This window comes from Aquarana catesbeiana, linkage group LG03, assembly GCF_042186555.1.
Source record: "Aquarana catesbeiana isolate 2022-GZ linkage group LG03, ASM4218655v1, whole genome shotgun sequence".
Lineage (NCBI taxonomy): Eukaryota > Metazoa > Chordata > Amphibia > Anura > Ranidae > Aquarana > Aquarana catesbeiana.
The window spans coordinates 666,980,846-666,994,759 of NC_133326.1; the positions used below are offsets into that span (position 1 = coordinate 666,980,846).

General features: G+C 44.8%; 1 protein-coding gene across 1 annotated transcript; it reads left to right on the top strand.

Moving 5' to 3' along the window:
* The first annotated feature begins 1,797 nt into the window (after positions 1 to 1,797).
* On the top strand, positions 1,798 to 11,974 carry RNASEK (ribonuclease K). Its single transcript, XM_073622834.1, has 3 exons — positions 1,798 to 1,974; positions 10,857 to 10,939; positions 11,028 to 11,974. Exons 1-3 carry the CDS (start codon positions 1,897 to 1,899, stop codon positions 11,170 to 11,172), a joined length of 306 nt encoding a protein of 101 aa, XP_073478935.1. The 5' UTR covers positions 1,798 to 1,896; the 3' UTR covers positions 11,173 to 11,974.
* Positions 11,975 to 13,914: the final 1,940 nt, after the last annotated feature.

Consider the following 13,914-nt stretch of genomic DNA (forward strand, 5'->3'; position numbering starts at 1 on the left):
ATTGCTGCTAACAGCGCTGTTCCAAGAGCGTGTACCCTGCTCGCTCCTAGCACAGTTACTGGCGACTGATGGAAAACTCACGATCGCTCCTTGCGATTGGGAGGATTTCCGATCATGCGACTGCCGTGACAGGCAATCACGGCGGTCACATGACCTTAAGCCCCACCTCCCGGCATATAAAACCCTTTAAGGGGGCCGGCATCCGTTGGCTCTAAGGGGTCAATGTTACTTAAGTTTTTGTGTTTTTGTTTTCCTTTAGGCTCGGTTTACACTGGTGTGATGTGGGAAACCCTGCGAATCCTGTGCGGGCTCCCACATCACACCTGACTCTGCGACCCGCTGCCGTTGTCAATGTACAGTTATGACGCCCCCAGATCGGTTCGCAGTGCGAACTGTAAAATATGACAGGAATCGGATTGCATGGATGTGGACACCCAGTCCATCCGATTCCAGTGTGGACCAAAAAAAAAAGGTCCTGTACCAATTTGGTCCGAATGTGATGCAATCTCAGCCATACCAACTGTTGAATTTGCATCGCACCAGTGTGAACCCAGCCTAATGCATAGGCACAGGTAGGTATTTAGACCCTCCTAAATACCTACCTGAGCCCTATCCCGGTCCAGCGCTGCTCATGAGAGCGGGGGGGCACGGCTGTCTCTCTTCCTCTACATTAGAGCGGCAGGCAGCTCTCCTGCTGCTGTTCTATGGAGCAGCTCTTGCGTTGTGTGCAGCAATAGCTGCACACAGTGCGGCTTGGGATTGCGCCTGCACCTCTAACCACCTGAGAAAATGGCTTGCCATGGTGGGTACTTGAAGGTAGGAGTGTTGGCAGGGACCCCGAAGGAGGAGGAGGATGGGGGCTGCAGACTGCTCTGTGCAAAACCATTACACAGAGCGGCTAAGAAGACATCCCAAGTCTCATGCGACTCCCACATTTGGTTGCGGGCTGTTGGACACCCGCGAGTGCCAGGCGATCTCCCGGCTGGGCCTGTCACTCACAGACTGTAGACAGAGCAGACAGTAGACAGAGCACGCTCTGTCTACTGTCTGTCTGTGGCCAGGGCAGGGGGCGGGACGGAGCCAGGAGCACTGGGGGGGGGGGGGACACTGAGGCTGTGCTGGTGGATGAGGGGGCACTGATAAGGTGAACTGATGGGTTGCACTGGTGGGCACTGCTGAGTTGGCACTGATAGACTGCATTTCATTGGGGGGGCATGAATTGTCACCTCCCTGAAATGAGTTTTTGCAGGTTGTGATGTCTGGGCTAAGTACATCAAACTTGTTATTTGAAAGAAGATCCTTTAATGTCATTTTATGCCTCTGATTTTATTTTACATCACATGGGGGGGACACAAAGTCCGCCATGTGATTTTTTTTTTTTTTTTATGACAGGTTCTCTTTAATAACACATCCGGGTCTTTTAGACCTCTGATCTCTCTCCTGAAGCTAATGGAGCACAGATTGCATTCTATTAGCCTCTGCTAGCTGCCTTCTGGTGTTTTTGGTGTGAGTTTATATAAAAACAAAAAAAAATGTATTCTCCACTAGAGTTCCGTTTTGACCTTCAAATTGCCCCCAACTCCTAGAATCCCCGGATCAGTGAAGAGAGGAGTACTCAGCTCTCCCCCTATGAGTACACCCATTGTACACACTCCTCTCCTCTCCCTGCAATCAGCTCGGTCACGCGACCCTCACCGGCCGTCATGTGATCTCCTCCTCCCACTACTTTCTCTCCCCCCCTCTTTTTGCCCTCACTCATCATGGAGTTCTGTCTGCCTCCGCCCTTCTTCCGTCTCCTCCAGCCAATGAGGGCGCGGCCCCGAGTCAGCTGACCGGTGGGACTGCGGCTGTCGGTGCTCAGTGTAGTCCCTGGGCTCGGTGTGACCGGTCGGTGCAATGGCTTCTCTTCTGTGCTGCGGGCCCAAGCTGGCCGCCTGCGGGATCGTCCTCAGTGTCTGGGGGGTCATTATGCTGGTAAGGAGCGGCCACTTCCTGTGTCCTTCTGTATCTGGATACACTATATATACACGTTATCTATAGGGAAGGGAGTACATGTATGACATGTATATGGGATGGGAGGGGGCTGAGCTCTGTATTCTGTGTGTGTGTGTATATATATATATATATATATATATATATAACTGTCTATAGAGGAGGGATGACAGTTTATTTGCATATATACAGTATATATGGAGGAGGGGGCTGATCTGTGTGTGTGTGTGTGTGTATATCAGACCATATATTAATATACAAAGATAGACCCCCCCCCATGTATGATCTCTGTGTATATTTTGGGACATACATACTTTATTACAGAGAATAAATATATATATATATATATATATATATATATATATATATACACACACACACACACACACTCTTACTGTCTATAGAGGAGGGATTACAATTACTTTGCATACATACAGTATATATGGAGGAGGGGGGCATATATATACACACACACACTAGACCATATATATTTATATAAAGATAGACCCCTCCCCCCATGTATGATCTCTGTATATTTTGGGAGAATGAATATATATCTCTTTTCAGAATAAATACATAAAAAATAAATATTTTTTTTCGGAAAAGATATATCGTCTCTTTTCAGAAGAAGAAAATTTTTATATATATATATATATATATATATATATATATATTTATTATTATTATTAATTTTTTTTTTTTTCTGAAAAGAGATAGAGAGACATATCTATTTTCTCCTAAAATATATAGAGATCATACATGGGGGGGGGATCTATCTTTATAGTTTGTTATAAATATATATGGTCTGATCTCTGTGTTTGTGTGTGTATATATATATATATATATATTCTCAGCCCCCCTCCTCCATATATACTGTATGTATGCAAAGCAATTGTAATCCCTTCTCTATAGACAGTAAGAGTGTGTGTGTGTGTGTGTGTGTGTGTGTGTGTGTGTGTGTGTGTATACATATATACACACACTTACTGTCCTCTCTATTCTATACACACTGTCTAGAAGGGGAGTAGACCTTGTACATACAGTGTGATATATATATATATATATATATATATATATATATATATATATATATATATATATATATATATATATATATATATATATATATATATATCTGCCTCTGCAATTCCCACCTACAGCAGTTGAACGTCTCCCCAGCTCCTTCCAGGTGGCGGCCTGTGGCCATCTTCATTGGCCGGCGTTGAGTGATGTCACTCGCACACATGCTCAGGACTGCTGTCCACACCCTGCACACAGGCGCTGTGCTGCAATGTAAAGTGATCCGGGTTTGCACAGCGCAGTGTACATTGCAGAGCAGACCTTCAGCAGGCTGGTAGGTTTATGTTCCTGCAAAAAAAGGGCCTGCCTGCTTTAGTTCCATTTTAAGGTGAGGCCTCGTTTGCGTATGTGAAATCGCAGGCGGAATCGTGTGATTCTGCCCATGGTTCAAGATTGCGCTAAAATTTACGACGGAATGTACTTTTTGGCGCCATGTGTTCTAAGACCCCTTTCACACTGGGGGCGCTTTGCAGGCTCTACAGCACTAAAAATGGCGCCTGCAAAGTGCCCTGTAAGAGCCGCTCCTGTCTCTCCAATGTGAAAGCCCCGAGGGATTCACACTGGAGCGGTGCGCTGGCAGGACGCTATAAAAAAAGTCCTGCAAGCAGCATCTTTGGAGAGGTGTGTATACCACACCTGCCTATTGAAATCAATGGGGCAGCGCAGCTATACCGCCGGCAAAGCGCTGCTGCAGCAGCACTCTGCGGGTGGCTTTAACTCTTTCTCGGCCGCTAATGGGGGGGGTAAAAGCGACCCGCTAGCGGCCGAATAGCGCCGCGAAGTTAACGGTAAAGCGCTACTAAAAATAGCGCCGCTTTACCGCCGACGCACCCACCGCCCCAGTGTGAAAGGGGCCTTAGCGGCACATTAAACGATGTGAGCAGATTTGCCTTTTGCCACTCTAAGTGATGCTTTGGTGATGCACGGAAATGCACTAAAATTGTGCAAAAAAAAAAAAAAAACCACAATCCGGAATGCGTCTTCCCTGTTTGTGAAATGTGAATGTCGCCTCGGTGAAAAGGGGGGTATAGATTGGTGGGGGAGGGGGCAGTCTGGTGGATTTTCTAGTCCCGTATTGTACTGGAGGGGATCGGGGGAAGTGAATCATTCTGTCATTTCATCCCCACTTCCCTTTTCCATGTAGAGCCGTCATCTGACCCCAATAACTTCCCCAAAATGTCTGCAGGCAATGAAGAGCATGGATTCTGAAACCTGGAACTAGTCCTGAGTGTTAGATGTGTCCTTGTCCTGGACTCTGCTTAAATGGTCTGTCCTAGAGCAGGGTACCTGTGTGAGAAGCCTTCAGTGGAAGCTGGTAACAATGGCTTCCTGGTCTTCCTGGCTAGCTTTGGGGAAGGCATGGCACACCAAAAGTCACCTATTCATGTGAATGGGCCAACGCCTGGGGGTCCCCGCACCCGCAAATGTGCTGCGTGGGGGGTACCATTAAGAATGAATGACAGTCCCATGTGTTTTGGGTGCGGGAACTGGTGCGATTCGCACACCTGCAACAACCCTCAGTAGTGTGAACCCAGGCTTGCTGTCCTTGTGAGCGTTGTATTCCTATGGATATACAAAAGGATTTCAGTTACAGGGTATCTAATCCCAAGAACAAAAATGGAACATATTGCAGTTTACCAATCGTTCGGCTGCAGTCACACCTAGGCGTTCCGGAAACACGGGCGGAAATCTGCTAAAAACGCAGCAAGGTGCACCATGAGCTTGTGGTGTCATCATTTCTTAGTCCATACTTCGGGAAAACAGAGGTCGACCACTCTCTCCAAAAGTCAGAGAAATCCGAACTTGGTAAAATCCATAAAATGATGACATCACAATTCCCAAATGCAAGATGACAGCAGATGTTAACGCATTTCACACAGCTACCAATAACTTATGGTTAAGCACTAGCTGCATGAAACACGTTCACATCTGCTGTTATCTTGTGTTTGGGAACTATAAACGCGTTTCATGCAGCTAGTGCTTAACCATAAGTTATAGGTAGCTGTGTGAAACGCGTTAACATCTGCTGTCATCTTGCATTTGGGAACTGTGATGTCACCTTTTTCTAGATTTTACCAAGTTTGGATTTCTCTGACTTCTGGCGTGCGGTCAAGCTCCTGTTTTCTGCAGGTATGGACGATCACGGACCGGACCGACACCCAATCGTGCGGTAGAGGGGCTGATATATGGTGAATCCACCTGGAGCTGTGCTTGTTTCGTTGTTGGCCATTATTTCTTAGTGTTACTAAACCCAGGACCCTGCATTCACTATATCTGGTCTCCCACAGTACACAGAACATGGAAATGCAATCATTTAGTAAATAGAAACTAATAGCTACCCTTTCTCACCAGCAGTCTTGTGACATCTATCAGTGTCTAGTTAAAAGTTGTAGGAGGAGCTGTCATCCTACTTTGACTGTCCTATGAGGCTGCAGGACCCCTGACCCTCTGGTCAGTGCTGATTGGCCCTGTGCTAATCACCTGCACCCTCCCAAGAAAAAAAAACAACAAATTCTCTAGCAATACACACCAAACTGAGCATGTGCAGAGTGCCTCCGAGGCTCTGTTCTATTGGGAGATGGATTGGGGACAGCAGAAGGGGAGGATCAGAGAAGACAGGATCAAACAGGCTTTTTACACAATGCGGAGGACTAACCCCTTAGGTTCCACAGTGAGTATAACCAGTATGCTTTAGTGCATATACAGACTGATTGTGCGGCTGTGGGTTTAGTAACCCTATTTAATGACAGTCCCGTGTTTTGGATCAGTGCCAGAAAAAAGGTACTTGAGCTACTTTGGCGCATTGATTGCATGTGAGGAAGATCATTCGAGTGAATAGTCTTTCCTTTGACAAACACACTAGTGCCCGTCAAACGCAGCCACTTGTGGCCCGTCAAATGCAACCATCACTTCACTAACCCCCCCCCCCCACACACAATGCACGGGCCACCACTGGTGCTGACAGTTCCTTGGCATTCCTGTTTGCACCTTCCAGCACACTAGGAGTTAACAGTGGAATGTGCACAGGATAGCCAGGGATCTGTCAGCACGGAGCGAGAGGTGTAAGTAGACTACACATTTGTACTCTGCTTACTGTTTTTAAAATTACTTTCTTTTAATAAATGGCGTGTTACAATGAATGAAGTGCACCACTGTATGTGCTTTTTAAAAAAAATATGTCACTTCAGGGCCACTTCATACCGAATTTCACAGTAGTACGAAACATCCCGCTCATGTGACTCCCGTCCCGCCCCTCTCCACTCCCCTGAGTCCTGACGTCAGCGGGGAATTCTCAGCCCCGCCCACTGACTATAGCTATCGTATTAGAATAATACGAGAATTCCCCGCTGACGTCAGGACTCAGGAGAGCGGAGAGGGGCGGGACGGGAGTCACATGAACGGGATGTTTCGTACTACTGTGAAATTCGGTATAAGGTGGCCCTGAAGTGACATATTTTTTTAAAAAGCACATACAGTGGTGCACTTCATTCATTGTAACACGGTATTTATTAAAAGAAAGTCATTTTAAAAATACGCTCTGAGCGCTTTCCCGGGAGGGGCGGGGCTAGACGTCATGACGTCACCCGCAATCGATTTTCCGGTCCTTATGCATTGATGCTGCATCGGACACCCGAATCGCGATGCATCGATTAATTTCAGCACCCCTAATATATTTTATATATTAATTGTATTATATTCAACTTTTATATTAATATGTTGAATTTTAAATGAATGTGAATTTATTTTTGTTCATTGTCGGATCCTTTTTGCCCAATAGGCTGCTTTCGTACTGAGCCGTTTTTAAAGTGCTTTTGCATAAAAAAAAAAAAAAAAAAAAAAAAAAGCTCAATAAAAACGTTTCCCTTTCAATACAATGTATGTCTTCACACTGTTCAGTTGCGGTGTTAAAAATCCTGTTCAGTTAAAAAAAAAAAAAAAAAAATGCACCTCCCCATAAAAAAAATGCATTGAAAACGTGGCAAAAACGCTCCCATGATGCGGTTTTTGAGTCACATTACCTATGAATAATTCGACAAAATTGCGTGAGTTTTTCGGGAGACGCTATCGCCACCTTCTTTTTTTTTAGCGGCAAAATGCAGATAACCCTATTTTCGGCCCACAATTTTCGGCGGCCGATATATTGGTGCATCACTAGTGACAACGCTTTTTCCTCCGTACGGTACAGTGAGTGAGCGTTGTCACCTTAGAACAGGAAGTGTGTTGCTGGTGGAAATAATAACTATCCATCAGAATTAGAAAAAAAAAAAAAAATATATATATATAACTTTTTTATTTTAATAATATAACTAATAACTGTGTGCTTTTTTATTATAATAAAAATAATTATAAACAGGAAAATGAATGCAGCCACTGCAGCTTGTAAGCTTCAGTATATAAAAAGTTGTGTTCTTGGCTTTAGACAGACTTGCCTGTTTGTCAGGACGGGATTATTTGGAGTATGTTGGTTGTAGACGCAGTGTTATGGGGGAGGGGATGGAGGTGTGTATACAGTAAGCAGTCTCTGTGTACACACAAACACCACCTGCTGGTCACACACAGGAAGGGGGCGCTACGCTCTGGTTGGGACCGGTAGGAGAGCACATCGGGGCGGTTTACTGACCAGGGAAAGGATGTTGTACCCAAAACAGAAACTTCTGCCTTTCGCTTGTCATGTGAACGTGTCTTATTGAACAGCAACATTGATGGATGTGTGTGTGTGTGTGTGTGTATATGTGTGTATATATATATATATATATATATATATATATATATATATATATATATATATTCTAATAATTTTGGGACACCTGCCTTTACATGAACTTTAATGACATCCCAGTCTTAGTCCGTAGGGTTCAATATCGAGTTGGCCCACCCTTTGCAGCTTTAACAGCTTCAACTCTTCTGGGAAGGCTGTCCACAAGGTTTAGGAGTGTGTCTATGGGAATGTTTGACCATTCTTCCAGAAGCACATTTGTGATGTCAGGCACTGATGTTGGACGAGAAGGCCTGACTCATAGTCTCCCATCTAATTCATCCCAAAGGTGTTCTAACAGGTTGAGGTCAGGACTCTGCGCAGGCCAGTCAAGTTCCTCCACCCCAAACTCGCTCCTCCATGTCTTTATGGACTTTGCTTTGTGCACTGGTCCAAATCATTTGGTGGAGGGGGGATTCTGGTGTGGGGGGTTGTTTTTCAGGGGTTGGGGTTGACCCCTTATTTACAGTGAAGGGAACTTGAAGAGCCCTTTCACACTGAGGCAGTTTTCAGGTGTTTTAGCGCTACAAATAGTGCCTGAAAACCGCCTCCTATGCCGCCCAAATGTGAAAGCCTGAGTGCTTTCTCACCCAGGCGGTGCGCTTGCGAGACATTAGAAAAAGTCCTGCTAGCAGCATCTTTGGGGTGGTTTGGGAGCGTTGTATACACCACTCCCAAAATGCCCCTGCTCATTGCAATGAATGGGCAGCACTTCGGAAGTCCCACAACACGCTTTAGCGCTAACGCACAGGCGGCCCTGGTGTGAAAGGGGGTCTTAAAGTGGTTGTAAAGGCAAAAGATGCATTAAAGGGGGTTTCCGGTCGTGATTTTTTTTTCTACAAACACTGTAGCTGCTGACTTTTTTAATAAGGACACTTACCTGTCCAGGGTGCCCGCGATGTCGCCGCCCCCCCCCCCCCCCCCCCCCCATCCGTCCATCGCATCGGCCGCCGGCGCCTCCATCCTAACTAAGGGAAACGGGCAGTGGAGCCTTGTGGCTTCACTGCCCGTTTCCTACTGCGCCTGCTCGAGTCACGCTGTGCTTTGTGAATTGCCCAGTTGTTTCCTGGGACACACACAGTTCCCAGAAGGCAACGGGGCTGCTCACCGAAGAGGAGGAAGCGCCGCAGAGTAGGAAGAGGCAGATTAGGAAGACTGCCTAGCAACAGGGGTTTCAGGTAAGTTAAACGCTTTTTGTTTTTTTTTTTTTGTTTTTTTTTTAGAATTCCAATGCTATTTTTAATTTTAGGGTGGCCCTAAGATAAAAAAAACCTTCTGTGTGCAGCAGCCCCCCTAATACTTACCCGAGTCCCATCTATGTCCACAAGTCCCTCGGCCGTCCGGGACTTTTCTTCCTGATTGGCTAACTGACTTTGATTGCCAATCAGGATAGAGAGGGGGCGGGGCCGAACTGCAGCTCCACATCTGAGTGGACACAGGGAGCTGAAGCTCAGGTTGAGTTCCCCATAGCAAGCTGTGGGGGCACTCACCAGGAGGGAGGGGCCAGAAGCGCAGAAGAGGGACCCGAAAAGAGGAAGATCTGGGCTACTCTGTGCAAATCCACTGCAACAGAGGAGGCAAGTATGACAGGTTTGCTTAAAAAAAAAAAAAAAGACTTTACAGTCACTTTAAGGTGTCAGCATACCAAGACATTTTGGAATATTTTATGCCCCCAACTTTGTGGGAACAGTCTGGGGATGGCCCCTTCATGTTCTAACATGACTGCTCACCAGTACACAAAGATTTTATATATATATATATATATATATATATATATATATATATATATATATATAATATGATGGGAAGATAGCTATATCTCCTATTATCATCATCTCCGCCTCCCGCCTCTAGCATCTCCACCTCTATCATCTCATTTGTATAGATTGATAAAAAAATCTAGTGCAACTCTGCATAGAAACCAATCAGCATCCAGGTTTTATTGCCAAAGCTTAATTAAACAAGCTGAAATTAGAAGCTGATTGGCTACCATACACAGCTACACCAGATTCTGAGCGCACCAGTTTTAGTAAATCTCCCCCATAGTCTTTTTAACTAAAATGACGTTTTAGTTGTATTTTAGGCATCTGAGTTGTTTTAGTCGTATTGCAGTGTGACCTAAAAAAATGGAAAACCCACCAGTTTATTCTCTACGGCCTCTGCTTAAAAAAAAAAAAAAAAAAAAGTGTGGGGGTTCCAAGTCCTTTTCTAGCAAAAAAATACTGATTGTTATATGTAAAGAGAGTGGCAGAAAAGGCCCCGATCTGAAGTGGTTAACTAGTTAAGACCCCTTTCACGCTTGTGCGACTTTGTCCTGCGACTTGGCACTGCAAGTTGCATCCCATGATTTCCAATGAGTACCATTCATATCCGTGCGACTTCAAAGAAGTCCCTGCACTCCTTTTTGGTCCGACTTTGATGCGACTCGAGGTCCATCGACACAGGCATTGCTTCAATGAAGTTTTTGAGCAAAATTCTGGACAGCCACACTCCCAAAAATGAGCCTTTTATTTGTTAAAAGGAATCAAAAAATACATGCCACAGCAGAACGGACAGAAGATCTGACGCGTTTCACGCTATCAAACAGTGCTTAATCTTAGCTATGATTAAGCACCGATAGTGTGAAACGCGTCAGCTCATCTATCGGTGCTTAATCATAGCTAAGATTAAGCACTGTTAGTGTGAAACGCGTCGGCTCTCCTGTCCGTTCTGCTGTGGCATGTATTTTTTTATTCCTTTTAACAAATAAAGGCTAATTTTTGTGGTGCGGCTGAATTTTTCTCAAAAACTTAATTGCTATATGCAGTGCCAGGCACCTGTGGCTTCCAAATAGGAGGAGAGGTTCATTTCAATCTGACCTGCCTGGAGCGGTGAGATCCCTTTTCTCAGGCATTGCTTCAAGTCGCGGCAAAATCGGGTCGCACAAGTGTGAAAGGAGCCTAAAAAGGGATTGTATCTTTTTCAAGGAGCTTGAGATGTTTTTGTTGTTCCTCATCGCTGACACATGAACATGCTTTCTCTATTCCAGGTCCTGTTGGGAATTTTCTTTAACATCCACTCTGCTGTTCTCATTGAGGACGTCCCATTCAGTGAAAGTGATCTCTATGACGAGTAAGTATGGAACGGCTCCATGTCTGAGCAATGAAATGAGAAAAGGTTTTAGTAGAGTTGTGATTAATCTCTCGATCCTCTCCTACAGCAAAACCCCTCCCAAGAAGATGTACGCCTTGTACGAGCAAGTCTCCTATAACTGCTTCATCGCCGCGGCCATCTACGTGGTGGTGGGCGGCTGGTCCTTCTGCCAGGTGCGGCTGAACAAGAGGAACGAGTACATGGTTCGCTGAGCGTGCCGCGGTCGTGTCTCCCTTCTGTAACCATCCCACCCCACCCCAGACCATTCATCGGCTCACTCTGAGGAACGTTCCCACAAACCTGTACAGATTACATATACTTAAAGGGTCGGTCCACACGAATCTAACATTTTTTGGTACTGGTGGACTGAATCGCACACTGGCTTCTTTATGATGAGATCTGCCGAGTTCTTGGCTCATGTGTTGTAGTCGCTGTGCACCGCGAGGAGTGAGACTCTTTTTTTTTTTTTTTTTTTTTTTTTTTTTTATAGCAAGAGAGGCTGAGGATCCGGAAGATCTCCGTGCCGCAGAAGCCAGTTTGGTGAACTCGGTCCATCAGTCTTCAAATTCTCTTCAGGGTGGACTTGACCTTTTTAAAAATAATAAATAATTACTTTCCTGCCAATATGTCTTAGACCATTTCAGTGAAATACAGTCTGAAGCCCCTGCCAACCAGCACCAAGAATCCTGTCTTCAGGCTATTGAGACGTTTTTAGTTCTGTATTTTATTTCTGATATTAGTCCATATTTTAGAGACTGTACATTGTTGTCTGTATGGGGGGGGGTGTGACATCGGGAGGGAGTCTGTCCGTTCTGAAGACTCCATGTGAAGGCCTCCACCTTGGGTGATCCTCTTCTTTTACATTACCAAGATACCTGAGCAATGAAACCTTGACTTATATGTATATTTATGTGATACACTGGGACCAGCGGAGACCTCTCCTCCTCACCCCGGCACCTTCTTTTTCTGGGATCTGTTATTTATGATTGTTTAAATAAAGTAACGAGTTGTGTGCTCTTCGTCTTCATAGTCATCGCTCAGCAATCTCCTCCTAGATCCCTGCTTCCCATAGATCCGCTTTTCCCAACTCCAGTCCTCAAGGTGCCCCAACAGGTCATGTTTTCAGGATTTCCCTCAGATGACACGGCTGTGGTAATTACTAAGGCAGTGAAACCGATCAAATTACCTGTGCAAAATAATGGAGAGCCTGAAAACATGACCTGTTGGGGCTCCTTGAGGACTGGAATTGAGGAAACACTGGCACAGATAAATCACACGCTAATAACATTTGCAATAAAGGGTAACTCCACATTCAAAAAAAATAGCAAATAAAGAAAAAATAATATAGCACATATAATTGTGACACTAATCATATTGTAATTGAATGTTATTAAAAATGACCTTTCCTTTTCAATCTGCAGCCACTGTAATTTTCTGAGACTACATTGCAATATGTCTACATAGAATTGTTCTGTACACAGACTGTACTGACCACTCCCCAAAAACATCATTTCCATGTGATTGGCTCATCAATTTTCCCAGAAGTCAGATTTCAGGCATCCCCTGCAACAAAAATGTCATTTTTGGAGAGATCCTTTCAATAAGAGCATGTCTAAAGGGATGCAGGCCCAGCAGATTTCCTCATTAGTGCCCTGCAGCTGCACACCTGACAGTTAATTATGAAACCACTCCCATTAGACCCACTCAGTACAGAGGCACAGACAAACACACATGGATTACTTCACAATAACACAAGGTAGGAATCTGCAACAAAGGTTGGTTTAATCCTTTGTAATGTACATAGATCACCTGAAAGAAATTTTTTTTTTTTTCTCAACAAAACTGAAGTTACGCTTTAACTAGTTACTGCCTGCTTTCAAATGACGGCGGGGCGGTGTGGCTCTCGTTCTGGGACTATGTCTTATGACGGCGTCCCAGAACGGCCGCTCTCCTGTGCCCAAGCGGCGGGCGCGCTGTGTTGCTAGGACATGGCGTGACCCCAATCTCTGTCTGCGGCTCTTTAACCATGTGATCGGCTGTGTCCAATCACAGCCGGTCACATGTAAACACAGAGATGCAGGTAATTGGCTCTCCTCACACTGATAGTGTGTGTGGTGAGGAGAGCCGAGCAGTGGCATCTCCACGCAGGGGAACGTATAGGATAGTAATCAGGGCACTGATTACAATATAGTGTCACCAATCAGTGCCCATTAGCGATGCCAGTCAGTGCTGTCCATCAATGCCCATCAGTACCACCTATCTGTGCTGCCTATCAGTGCACATAAGTACAGCATATTAGTGCCGCCTCATCCATGCCCACCAGTTCAGCCTATCTGTGCTGCCTCATCAGCGCACATCTGTGAAGGTGAAAAATTACTTAGTTACAAAATTTACTGACAGAAAAAAAGTACATTTTTTTTTTTTTTCGAAATTTTTGGTCTTTTTTTTTTTTTTTTTAATTATTTTGTAAAAAAAAAAACAAAAAAACACGGCAGTGATTAAATACCACCAAAAGAAAGCTCTATCTGAAGAAAATTATAAAAAAAAAAAAATTGTTCTTGTACAGTGATGGATGACCACGCAATTGTCATTCAAAGTCCGACAGCGCTGAAAGCTGAAAAATGGCCTGGGCAGGAAGGGGGTGTAAGTGCCCTGTAGGCAAGGTGGTTAAATATTTGGCTAGGTTATTAGCTTCATGCACACTCCTCGCTTTTTTTTTTTTTTTTTTTAATTTTGCATAAAGTGAGGGTTAGAACCCTCTGTCCGTTTTTTTTGTTTCTGACATCTGTGTACCCATTGGGACAGGAAGTGAGAGTACAAGTCTGTAGTCACATACAAAGGAAAGAAAACGAATGCAGCCACCACATCTGATGATTGGTAAGTTGCAATATTTTACGTCTCTGGTTTTGGGTTTAATACGCACTTTCACTTCCTGTCCCATAGACAAAACAGGA